The sequence below is a fragment of the Oncorhynchus gorbuscha genome, linkage group LG15 (genome assembly GCF_021184085.1).
Source record: "Oncorhynchus gorbuscha isolate QuinsamMale2020 ecotype Even-year linkage group LG15, OgorEven_v1.0, whole genome shotgun sequence".
In the NCBI taxonomy this organism is placed as follows: Eukaryota; Metazoa; Chordata; class Actinopteri; order Salmoniformes; family Salmonidae; genus Oncorhynchus; species Oncorhynchus gorbuscha.
Window position 1 is genome coordinate 33,112,741 of NC_060187.1, and position 13,763 is coordinate 33,126,503.

The window sequence follows — 13,763 nt, forward strand, 5'->3', positions numbered from 1 at the left end:
GGTGTTCTCTGATGGGCTTTGACCTTAACCGTCACTGGCAGGAGCCATCCCCCTGGGCCCACCCCACCCTCCACGCCGTCAAGCAGCTCATCGTCCAGCTCAGTCAGGACCCAGTGAGTCCCAATCTCCAGCCCGCGACCAACACCTGTATTACACACTTCGTACTGTAGTTACTGTGTGGGCTGTCTATTCCTCACCCTGCAGCACACAACATGCAACACAGTATCAGAGTCAAGAATATGCTCAAATTCCACAGATACTAGCTATATAAAACACCTGAGTTGAGGTTTGAACACTGTTCTGAATCTAAACTCTGTTTCCAGTTGACTTAGTTCAGAAGGTTACGCACTCATGTGGTTGAGAACTATAGAAAGGTGTGCTGTAGGATTGATACTCAGCAGCTCTCTGCAGAGTGTAGGTCTCTGTGACATTAGATTGTACTGAGGGGCCAGTGTCTGTAGTGTACTATATATTCAGCTTGCACTTTCTTTGTTAGAAGAACGGGCCCTTGTGTTTTTTTGCCTTCGTGTTAATTATAAGTGGAAACGCAGGTTGTTAGATTACTGAAGGTCAGAGTCTGTCCTGGGAATCGTCTGCCCTTTCTTACACTTTCTAATCCTGATAAGACCAGGGTGTTCTGCTGAGCAAAGGGGCACGGCTCTCAGCTTAACCTTTTCCCCCAGCGCTGACATGCTGATCGATGGGCTCCTTCACGGCAGAGTGATCCACTCATGTCCCTCACACTTCTGCAAACTACACACTCCCATCCAAACACACACCACACATAGGTACTCTCACTCTCTTACACACACACACACACACACACACACACACACACACACACACACACACACACACACACACACACACACACACACACACACACACACACACACACACACACACACACACACACACACACACACACACACACACACACACACACACACACACACACACACACACACACACACACACACACACACACACATTCAGTGTCATACTCACACGCATACATTGTTTTCCCTCACAGTCCCACTCTAATGCACTCCAACTCCCATAGAGAACATGCACATGTAGGTTAGTGCGGAACCAAGGTCTGAGGGAGAGAACCTCTGTCTGCCTGCCCACATGTGTAATTATGATTCCACTGGCTGATCCAGTGGCTGGAAGGAGAACTCTTGTTAAGCTCTCCACCTCTCCACCACCTCACAGTCTCTGAACCCCCCAGCACCCTCAGCACTACATTCAACCGTACAGTGCAATCCCAAGCAGGGCCATGTCCCCACATCTCATCAGCCCCACTCTCTCCATCCCATCCTCTGGCCTGGCTGTGGCCGACTGGCCCTGTCAGAGGAGAGACCTGGGCCGCCTCTCTCCAGCTAATCACATCAGACACAGCACTCAGATTTGGGGCTCCCAGATGCCAATCCCAGTGCCAGCTCTATGGCCAGGGGCCTGGCCCTCCATCCACTGCTGTCTCACACTGTGCACATCCACTAATGAGGTTACAAGGTCACGGTCTGAGGACAACAGGAGGAGATCAGTGCCGGGCTAGCATGTTACTCTTTATTTGTCCGCTTCCCTCTAGCTGGCAGATGGTTGCAGACACAGAGGATTTCAAGCTGTCAACGGCCATTTGACTCTCGAAGAATGTCAAACCAAAGCCATTTCTCTAGCTTTAGGAAAGGGCTCAGTGACAGTCAGACTGCAACAACATTTATTTAATCCCTTTTAGTAATATACACGTTTCGTTTTTTATCATTGAAAATCTGTGATTGAATCTGTCTTTCATTCGAGAAAGATCCCTCCTTTTTGATAATCTCTAAAAATCCATCTAAGCCTGATTGACAAAGATTTATTTTCATTAATTACAGATTTTAATTGCTTTTTAAAATACCTCAAAGCAGTCTAACACCTTATGTCCTTATTATAGCGCTGAATCCATCTGAATTTTAGGACATTGGAACACAATCTGTTCCCAAGCTCCTTGGTGTTTGTTTTAAAAAAGGAAGAGTGAAGAAACAAATGAACTCATCTCCCACCTAAAGCAATGCTTTTCCAGACCATTTATCAAAGGAAAATAAGATTTATTTTTGATTGGATGATTACTCAGAACATTCATCATAGTGAACGTATCCTCAGCAATCTGACAGCGCCATTTTTGATAATTTGTTAAGGATGACAAAAGGGCCAGTATTGCCATGGTTCATTTCTGACCTTTTTAATATTAGAAAATTAATTTTCTATCTGAAACAAATGTATTAGGTGCGGTCATACCGGTTAGATGAATATTGCACCTTGAAAATCCCCCCTCCTCCTCCTGGCTGTACTTTCTCTCTTTTCCTTTATTTCTGTGGGGAGCCATTGTCTGCTGTATTCAGGGCACTTGGGGAAACTTCTCTTTTTGTCTGTCTGTCTGTCTGTCTGTCTGTTGAGATGTCCTCTGGTGTCATCAGCCCATTTCTTATCCATTTCTGAGAGTTACGGGCAATTTGTCTCCATCATTACTCCCCCTTTTCAATTCCTCAACCACTTCTCCTCCAGTTTGAGGCAGACCTGTCTGGCTCTCACAGGCAAAAAACAAGAAAATGACACCGTGGAGGAACCCATTTGGGGTGTGTTTCGGGTGTGTGCAGTTTGTACTCAAGATGCTTTGGTGACACAATGGGAGCATAGATCCACCAAACAGACCATGCTCTTTGACTGACGTTGGTTCAATTACTTGAATTCCATTTAGTGAGTTCTTTGTACCCAACGCGCTGTTTCTCTAGAGAGAAATCATCTCATTCACGAGAGAAATCGGACAAATCAAGTCAATAATTATGTGGGACGCTGGGCTGAAGGGAGTTATAGTTTTCAACCTAGTTCAGGGCAGAAAGTGGTATTTAACTATAATGACCATAATCCATTGCACCAGTTTTTTCCAGCTCAGTTTTTTCCAGAAACAAGATGTTTTACTCTTGCCAAAATCTGTCCAAAATAACACAATGCGTTTCTATGGATTTATTTTGGAGCTAACCTTGTCGCCTTGCCTTCCAGTGTTTGAGACAACGACTCTCATTGTTAGGGCATAGATATTAGCATCTTGTCATTATATACAGATCTCTGGACGGATACACTTCACGTTAGGTTAGATACACACAGACTGGATAGACCGCACGAGACAGGAATGTACACAAAACAACTAGGAGAAGGACAGAGACAGTTTGTGAAATTATACCTTATCTACTTTGAATAACTAGTCAAATTATTTTTTAGTCAGACAGCTCTGCAGCATACTTAGGCAGGCAAGCTAAATAGGATGACTAAAGACAGTAAAGTATGGCGTGGCTGGTTGACTGCTACTGCTTGAGCAGAGATGAGATGATTACTTTATATAATAAAGTAATCAAATAAAAACCAAGTAATATACACAACTGAAATGTTTTATTATTTCATAGTCATTTCCTATTTTTCTGTTGATGTCTACCCAATGTGCACCTGACAGAGACAATGGAATATTTTCAATTAAAAATCTCAAAAATAATTGTAACATCATTATTTCATAATGCATTTCATGTATAAAAAAAGAAGAAGAAGAATAGAAACCAAAATCGAAAACCGTGATTATTTATTGATACTCGAACCGAACCGACCTCATAAAGCTCTAATCTCTCAGCACTATTCCAGACAGATGCAGCTGCTTATGAAGCACTAACAGGCACTGAGTGCTGTCTGAGTGCCCGTTTAGCTTGATTACATGTCACCTCTGTGTTAAAAAGGGCCAAATATGTCCATCAATTAGTCTGTGGCAGAGAGAGAATGAGGGGCTTACGGGCTTGAACACTACCACGTCTGCTCTCTCTCTGCAGCACATCTGGACTCACCCACCGCTCCGACCACACTGCATCACTCATTTCTCTGCTCTCTCTCTGCAGCACATCTGGACTCACCCACCGCTCCGACCACACTGCATCACTAATTTCTCTGCTCTCTCTCTGCAGCACATCTGGACTCACCCACCGCTCCGACCACACTGCATCACTCATTTCTCTGCTCTCTCTCTGCAGCACATCTGGACTCACCCACCGCTCCGACCACACTGCATCACTAATTTCTCTGCTCTCTCTCTGCAGCACATCTGGACTCACCCACCGCTCCGACCACACTGCATCACTCATTTCTCTGCTCTCTCTCTCTGCAGCACATCTGGACTCACCCACCGCTCCGACCACACTGCATCACTCATTTCTCTGCTCTCTCTCTCTGCAGCACATCTGGACTCACCCACCGCTCCGACCACACTGCATCACTAATTTCTCTGCTCTCTCTCTGCAGCACATCTGGACTCACCCACCGCTCCGACCACACTGCATCACTCATTTCTCTGCTCTCTCTCTGCAGCACATCTGGCATCACTCACCCACATCTGGCGCTCCGACCACACTGCATCACTCATTTCTCTGCTCTCTCTCTGCAGCACATCTGGACTCACCCACCGCTCCGACCACACTGCATCACTCATTTCTCTGCTCTCTCTCTGCAGCACATCTGGACTCACCCACTGACCACACTCATCACTCATTTCTCTGCTCTCTCTCTGCAGCACATCTGGACTCACCCACCGCTCCGACCACACTGCATCACTCATTTCTCTGCTCTCTCTCTGCAGCACATCTGGACTCACCCACCGCTCCGACCACACTGCATCACTCATTTCTCTGCTCTCTCTCTGCATTACATCTGGACTCACCCACTGCTCCGACCACACTGCATCACTCATTTCTCTGCTCTCTCTCTGCAGCACATCTGGACTCACCCACCGCTCCGACCACACTGCATCACTCATTTCTCTGCTCTCTCTCTGCATTACATCTGGACTCACCCACTGCTCCGACCACACTGCATCACTCATTTCTCTGCTCTCTCTCTGCATTACATCTGGACTCACCCACTGCTCCGACCACACTGCATCACTCATTTCTCTGCTCTCCAGTCATACAGGCATACTTATAGACTTTATCAAATGAAATCAAGGTTCATTTGTCACGTATACAGATTTACAGGTGTTATCGCAGGTGCAGCGAAATGCTTATGTAACTAGCTCAGACAGTGCAGTAGTATGTCTCACAAATACAATACAAATGCAGACAAAAAGTATCAAGACAAGAAACCAAGAAATTACAGAACGAGTCCAATTAACAATCCAGAGTAGATATATTATAGTGATCATGTGTCAGAATTGAAAGTGCTGTGTTTAGACAATCGGTAAATGATTCTGCATTTATAAACACTTCTTGCCCTGGATGATGGAGTACCATTTTAGCATGTTCAGCTATATGGTAATAATGTTAACAGAGAGCAAAAGTTAGCAAATGCTAAATGCTTTGTGAGAGAATCAGCTAGTCTGTAATCCTGCTTAAATCAGCAGCATTTTTTTCTGTGTTAAGATAAGCGAACCGTTTATGGCCCTTATAGGCCCAGACTAATTAATATGCAGCAGATAAGTACTTGTCGGACAAAATTCATTTGACCTTCCGCTTTAAACTAAACTGCAGCAACACCAGTTCAGATGAAGTTGAGCCCGAGTCCTTCTATCGAGTTGTAGGGAGCTTCTACCGGAACAATCTGTCCTCTGCATCTTCCTCTGAGAGGTTTCATTTGTAATACCTCTACACTCAGATTGTCTTTTGACTTTCATTCTCTACATTTCTTAATTGTCTCTAATTGCTTAATTACAATTTCATATGAACAATTCTCTAGGTCAAGGTGGGTTGTTAATGAAACAATCAATCACTGCTTCAGCCTCACAGTCCTGTCTGCCTGTGATTGGCATCACATTAGGAGGCTGTTATGCTGGCTCTCAGTTGACATTGTGGGCTGGATTGCACTTCACTGTATCATTGTACTTCCATTGTCCTTGACATTTTAGGGGGAATCACCATAGTGACGTTTTGTTTGGAGACTAAGAGATTCTGTTGGAGATTCACTTTGGCTTCCCAGATTGAATCTTTTATATAATTCCAGAGAAAACTTCTGGAGCACGGCCATTTAAGTCACCCAACGCTGTGCGACCATTTCATTTAGATTCTTAATTGCATTGTTAACAGAAGAAAAAAAAGCGGGTGAGCCAATCCAACTCCATCGTTGCAGGACCTCTGCGCCAGCTCAAATTGCACCATTACATACAGTACCCCATCATTCGAGCTGTGCTTTAACAAGGGGTGGTTCCCAACTACCTCCTCCCCTTTAGCTTGGCGAGCGCTGCCGATTAGAGGGCTTTCTGCCTCTATTAGACCCTGGGAACTCCTTCAACTGCGTGATGGAGCTGCCTTAATGGCGGCTGCGTTTTGCTTTCTTTTTCTATTTTTTTGTTGTTGTTTCCCCTTCTTCCGCTTGGGCTCCATCCATCAGGCTGCCAGAGCCTGCTGCCGGCCCACTCCCAGCCACAATATTTCACAGCTAGCCATCAGAGCAGCTGACAGCACCGCGCTTGCCAGGAAATTGCTTTGGCTGTGAGCAGAATTTCAAGCATCGCGTCGCCCTCTCCACCCTCCACCCTCCTCTTCTCCCTCTCCATCCCTCCCCACTCCCTGACGACCCCCGGGAACTGATGTGCGCTCTGGAATGTGTAACAAGAGTAGGAGAGATAGGGAGGAGAAGGAGGCTGTGTTGAGCTGGGCTGGAGAGTGAGGGGTCAAGGGGAATGAGAGTGAGAGAGGGCCCATTACACCTGATTCGCTGTGTCCAGGGCTAGAGAGAGAGCAAGAGCAAGCCTGAGCTTTATACACTGGCCACAGTAGCATGTGATTGGCCTTGAATCCTATTCTACAATTCTCAACTGGATAAAATGTAACTGAACTGTTATTCCCCACTGTGTCACCCCTGCTATGCAGCCTTGTCAACTGGTAGAGATTTTCAGAAGACTGTCCCTAGAGAGAATGCCTATCACCATATTGCACTGTTAAAGCCAAACTTTTGAAATAAAGCTTGGATTAATGATTTAGGGAGTGTATTATTTTTGTAAAAATGTTTAGGGGGTAGATCAGCTTTAATAATACACAATAATCCCTAATGACAAAGCAAAAACAGGTTTTTAGAAATGTTTGCTAAATGTATTAAAGATTAAATCAGAAATACCTTATTTACAAGTGCTCAGGTGCTTCCTGTTTCCATTGATCATCCTTGAGATGTTTCTACAACTTGATTGGAGTCCACCTGTAGTAAATTCAATTGATTGGACATGATTTGGAAAGGCACACACCTGTCTATATAAGAAGTGACTAAGAACCCGATGGTCACTGACAGAGCTCCAGAGTTCTTCAATGGAGATGGGAGAGCCTTCCAGAAGGACAACCATCTTTGCAGCATTCCACCAATCAGACCGTTATGGTAGAGTGGCCAGACGGCAGCCACTCCTCAGTAAAAGGCACATGGCAGCCCACTTGGAGTTTGCCTAAAGGACTATCAGATCATGAGAAACAAGATTATTTCGTCTGATGAACCAAGATTGAACTCTTTGGCCTGAATGCTAAGTGTCACATCTGGAGGAAACCTGACACCATCCCCATTTTGAAGCATGGTGGTGGCAGCGGCATCATGCTGTGGGGATGTTTTTCAGCGGCAGGGACTGGGAGACTAGACAGGATTGAGGGAAAGATGAATGGCACAAAGTACAGAGAGATCCTTGATGAAAACCTGCTCCAGAGCATTGAGGACCTCAGCGTGAGGTGAAGGTTCACCTTCCAAAAGGACGACGACCCTAAGCACACAGCCAAGACAACGCAGGAGTGGCTTCAGGACAAGTCTCTGTGGCCCAGAGCCCAGACTTGAACCCGATAAAACATCTCGGGAGAGATCTGAAAATAGCTGTGCAGCGACGCTCCCCATCCAATCTGACAGAGCTTGAGAGGATCTGCAGAGAAGAATGGGAGAAACTTGCTTGTAGCGTCATACCCAAGAAGACTCGATCGAGGCTGTAATCGTTGCCAAAGGTGCTTCAACAAAGTACTGAGTAATGGTCTGAATAGCTATGTAAGTAAGGTATTACTGTTATTGTATTTTTTATGATTTTGCAAACATTTCTAAAAACCTGTTTTCCCTTTGTCATTGTGGGCTATTGTTTGTAGATTGATGAGGGGGGGGGAATGATTTCATCCATTTTGGAACGAGGCTGTTAATGTAACAAAATGTGGAAAACGTCAAGGTATCTGAATACTTTCCGAATGCACTGTATGTCCTATTTGCTGTGTTTTTATCCCTACTGTGTTGAGAACTTATGTGTCCCAGTTCCTTTTAAACTCATCAAAAAAAGAAACGTCCTCTCACTGTCAACTGTGTTTATTTTCAGCAAACTTAACATGTGTAAATATTTGTATGAACATAACAAGATTCAACAACTGAGACATAAACTGAACAAGTTTCACAGACATGTGACTAACATAAATTGAATAATGTGTCCCTGAACAAAGGGGGCGTCAAAATCAAAAGTAACAGTCAGTATCTGGTGTGGCCACCAGCTTCATTAAGTACTGCAGTGCATCTCCTCCTCATGGACTGCACCAGATTTGCCAGTTCTTGCTGTGAGATGTTCCCCCACTCTTCCAAGACACCTGCAAGTTCCCAGACATTTCTGGGGGGAATGGCCCTAGCCCTCCCCCTCCGATCCAACAGGTCCCAGACGTGCTCAATTGTATTGAGATCCAGGCTCTTCGCTGGCCATGGCAGAACACTGACATTCCTGTGTTGCAGGAAATCATGCACAGAACGAGCAGTATGGCTGGTGGCATTGTCATGCTGGAGGGTCATGTCAGGATGAGCCTGCAGGAAGGGTACCACATGAGCAAGGAGGATGTCTGTATCGCCCAGCGTTGAGATTGCCTGCAATGACAGCAAGCTCAGTCCGATGGTGCTGTGACACACTGCCTCACACCATGACGGACCCTCCACCTCTGGAGCGGGATCGATTTGGAGTACAGGCCCATTCCTTCGACAAGAAACGTGAATCCGACCATCACCCCTGGTGAGACAAAACCGTGACTCATCAGTGAAGAGCACTTTCTGCCAGTCCTGTCTGGTCCAGTGACGGTGGGTTTGTGCCCATAGGCGACGTTGTTGATGGTGATGTCTGGTGAGGAACTGCCTTACAACAAATCTACAAGCCTTCAGTCCAGCCTCGCTCAGCCTATTGTGGACAATCTGAGCACTGATGGAGGGATTGTACGTTCCTGGTGTAACTCGGACAGTTGTGGCCATACTGTACCTGTCCCGCAGGTGTGATGTTCGGATGTACCGATCATGTGCAGGTGTTGTTACACGTGGTCTGCCACTGCGAGGATGATCAGCTGTCCTTCCTGTCTCCCTGTAGTGCTGTGTTAGGCGTCTCACAGGATGGACATTGCAATTTATTGCCCTGGCCACATATGCAGTTCTCATGCCTTCTTGCAGCATGCCTAAGGCACGTTCACTCAGATGAGCAGGGACCCTGGGCATCTTTCTTTGGTGTATTTCAGAGTCAGTAGAAAGGCCTCTTTAGTGTCCTAAGTTTTCAGAACTGTGACCTTAATTGCCTACCATCTGTAAGCTGTTAGTGTCTTAACGATCGTTCCACAGGTGCATGTTCATTAATTGTTTATGGTTCATTGAACAAGCATGGGAAACAGTGTTAAAACCCTTTACAATGAAGATCTGTGAAGTTATTTTGGATTTTTACGAATTATCTTTGAAAGACAGGGTCCTGAAAAAGGGAAGTTTATTTTAAGATGTATTATTTATCCAATTAACTTTTCTTCTAATGCTGTCTTATCTATTTATAAAATACTATACGTAGAAAGTTGAATATGAATTATTTGACAACATTCTCTATCTTGAAAGGTATAGTGTAGTTGTAGTTTACTTCTTTATCAATTGTTGTATTTTATTTTTTATATATATTGTGTTATTACAATCCCTATCATTCATAGTATTGGGTGTTCCATTATTCTAATCCTCTATGGGAAATGTGTCATATTTAGAATAGCCATGGAGTAGTCTTGGTGTCTCTGAACATTTGGTTATCAATATACAGTTTATCGACTACAATAGCTACACGTTTCTCTTTTAATCTATTCTCCTTGAAGAGTGGTTATAGAACTTTGCACAGTTCTGCAATTTCCTTCGGGATCATATCATTCATGCCACTGGGTCTTTTACCCAGACTTTTAACCATTATTTTATCATTGAAGGATGCAAATTTGGGATGCATATTTCTGTCTGAAAAGGTGTACCCGTTCAGTTGGATTTTATCGACAGCATCGCCGGAAATTCTTTCACCACACTTTCAGGACTTCACCCGCGTTTTCTTTTGATACCAGTACCAGATTTTCTCTCAAAGATCTAGTCTGTATGTCAAACAGTGGCGACCCGTCATTCAGGGCAGGTGGGGCATTAGCTCAGCATTCTGTCAGTCATAGGGATTTGCGCAATCGCCAAGCTTCAGTCCTTCAGTAAATGGTAGACATCCAAAATTTCAGCCCTATGAGACAGTTATATTACAATTGCCCTTCCAAGAAGGCTCAAGGTTATTATATGTACAGTAGTTTTGATTGGACTGATCATTTCAACATCTTACTTTCACAATCTTAGCTAGCAGTCATCATTATGAATCAAGTCTACTGGCAAATTGTTTTTAATCCTTGTCATATGAAGAGAAATAATGAAGAGAAAATATAGATAAAACGTATCTGTGCTCATCGGCCATTGGACATAAACATTACACAAGTTGTAAATCGCAAAATCGCAAATTCAACTATGAGTTGTTTGGAAGGAATCGGTGACAGTGGCTAACCACAAGCATTGCAACTGGGAAGTCACACTGGGAAAATATGTTTTGAACGGTCATACAACTCGGAATTGTACATCTTTTTCTTTGATGTCAAAATTTGCCAAGGACGGACCGCCGCACACAACAAGGTCCAAAAATGTTTTATATGCTGCTGTATAAATGATGTAATATGCCAGGGAGATGTGTTCAGCCATATCAGCTGTGTGTGTGTGTACCTTGTAACCTAGGATGGGTCCGAAATGCCCCTGTGCACAAGGTGAGGTCCATACAGAAATGGTTTGTCGAAATCTGTGTGGAAGAACTTGACTGGCCTGCACAGAGTCCTGACCTCAACTCCATTGAACATCTTTGGGATGAATTGGAGCGCTGACTGCGAGCCAGGCATAATCGCCCAACATCAGTGCCCAACCTCACTAATGCTCTTGTGGCTGAATGGAAGCAAGTCCCCGCAGCAATGTTCCAACATCTAGTGGAAAGCTAGAAGAGTGGAGGCTATTATAGCAGCAAAGGGGAGACAAACTCCATATTAATGCCCATGATTTTGGATGAGCAGGTGTCCCCATACTTCTTGTCATGTAGTGTATGTGTGTGCGTGTGTGTGTGACAGCTGGTTCTCATAGAGTTTTCCTCTCAGCTCCTCAGCCTGCTGTGTGGGAAGCAGTGTAGTTACAGTAACTTATAGTCTGAATAAAGCCTGATTGTGTGTGGGCTACTGTATTGTAGTGCAGCTGTATCTGGAAGGCTCTCCCCAGCAAGTCTCCACATCTCATCTGTGTGGGGCCACCAAGCCAGTCTCCTGGGTTCTCCTCTCCTCAGCTCTGTCCCTGGGCTCTACAGGGGATAAAATATGACTAGTATCATCATTCTTCCCTCCCTCTCTCTCTCACTGTCGCTGTGGGAGGTTTGCTAGCTCTTCTGTGATTCTCCTCTGGTGCTCTGCCACCTAGGAGAGTCATCTTTCACTCGGAAGATGCCCTCCACAGCCAAACAAGGCATTTGTGTGACACAGCTTGGTTGTTGTTGTTCCCAATGTTTTTGTAGAATACATGACGTGGGCATTTGAAAAATATGTTGCCAAGGAGTCTTAGTCAAATCAAGATCTTTACATTTTGATAGAAATGGCAATGGCTATGAAATTTGTAAATGGTGTATATTCGGCAGGTTTGTGACACCCCTGCCCTGTGCCCCTTTCTCTCTCTGTGTGTGTGTGTGTGCCATGTATTCATTAGGTAGGGCTGGAGTTCTACATTGATGTTCATGCCCACTCCACCATGATGAATGGCTTCATGTACGGGAACGTGTTTGAGGAGGAGGAGAGAGTCCAGAGACAAGCCGTGTTCCCTCGCCTGCTCTGCCAAAACGCCCCAGACTTCTCCTTTGTAAGTCCATCACATCAACTGTACCAGGGACAACTTTAGGGCCCAGAGTTGTCCCTGGTCAGGCCATATCAATCCTAACCATACTCATCTCACATATGTTCCACAGGAAATGCACCCCACATATTAGCAGGTGCTAGTTGGCTATGCTACAGTAGTTACTGTATCGCCCACAACAGGGTTAACTGGGATCTATCGTACAGCTGGGTGTGGAAGCTATATTTAAAAATTCTGTGTTCCCTTTCACCTCTCAGCCACATTGACCTTCAGCGCTCCGCCAATGTGACATTTTGTATCAGTGCCAGTTACATATAGCCAGAAGAATAACCTTTTTTGTGCAGTGACACATTCACAGCTCTCATAGAAATTTCTTCACCAGTACACAAGGAAAGTCTTTCAACAGCCAAAATTACTTTAGCCAACCAGCATACATAAAGAATGTCACAGATTGTCCACCACTTATTTATTTTGCTGGCTCAATAAAGAGCTAACCTTTTGTTGTGAGTGTATACAGACGTGTGTGCCTGCATGTGTAAAATAAAATGTTATTTGTCACATGCTTCGTAAACAACAGGTGTAGACTAACAGTGAAATGCTTACTGATGGGCCCTTCCCAACAATGCAGAAAGAAAAAAAGATAAATAATAGAAAAATAATAACACATGTAAAAATACAGAATGAGTAACGATAATTTGGCTATATAGAGGAGTGGCTTCCGTCTTTCCGCTCTACCATAAAGGCCTGATTAGTGGAGTGCTGCAGAGATGTTTATCCTTCTGGAAGGTTCTCCCATCTCCACAGAGGAACTCTGGAGCTCTGTCAGAGTGACCATCAGGTTCTTTGTCATCTCCCTGACCAAGGCCCTTCTCCCCCAATGGCTTAGTTTGGCAATACAGCAAGTAAAACACTGGAATGGTAGATTTGCAGTGGAAGAATGTGCAAGGTAGAGATAGGAATAGTGGGGTGCAAAGGAGCAAAATAAATAAATACAGTAAGGGGAGAGGTAGTTGTTTGGGCTAAATTATAGATGGGCTATGTAGAGGTGCAGTAATCTGTGAGCTTCTCTGACAGCTGGTGCTTAAAGCTAGTGAGGGAGATAAGTGTTTCCAGTTTCAGAGATTTTGTAGTTCGCTCCAGTCCTTGGCAGCAGAGAACTGGAAGGAGAGGCGGCCAAAGGAAGAATTGGTTTTGGGGGTGACCAGAGAGATATACCTGCTGGAGCGCGTGCTACAGCGAGTTGAGATAAGGGGGCACTTTACCTAGCAGGGTCTTGTAGATGACCTGGAGCCAGTGGGTTTGGCGACGAGTATGAAGCGAGGGCCAGCCAACGAGAGTGTACAGGTCGCAGTGGTGGGTAGTATATGGGGCTTTGGTGCTACGATGTGAGATGTGAGTGCTACGGGGCGATAGTAATTTAAACAGATTACCTTGGGCACAGGGACTATGGTGGTCTGCTTGAAACATGTAGGTATTACAGACTGGGTCAGGGAGAGGTTGAAAATATCATGAAGACACTTGCCAGCTAGTTAGCGCATGCGCTGAGTACACATCCTGGTAATCTGCCTGGCCCCATAGCCTTGTGA

The 13,763-nt window shown here is 44.9% G+C and overlaps 1 protein-coding gene across 2 annotated transcripts in view; it reads left to right on the forward strand.

The window, feature by feature from the left end:
- The window catches only part of agbl4 (AGBL carboxypeptidase 4), a 430,345-nt gene that overhangs the window by 394,609 nt on the left and 21,973 nt on the right, over positions 1 to 13,763 (forward strand). For both annotated transcript variants that reach the window (XM_046300835.1, XM_046300836.1), the window contains 2 exons: positions 2 to 113; positions 12,034 to 12,183. In XM_046300835.1, the coding sequence (XP_046156791.1) occupies positions 2 to 113; positions 12,034 to 12,183 (262 nt within the window). The remainder of the gene's footprint in view (position 1; positions 114 to 12,033; positions 12,184 to 13,763) is intronic.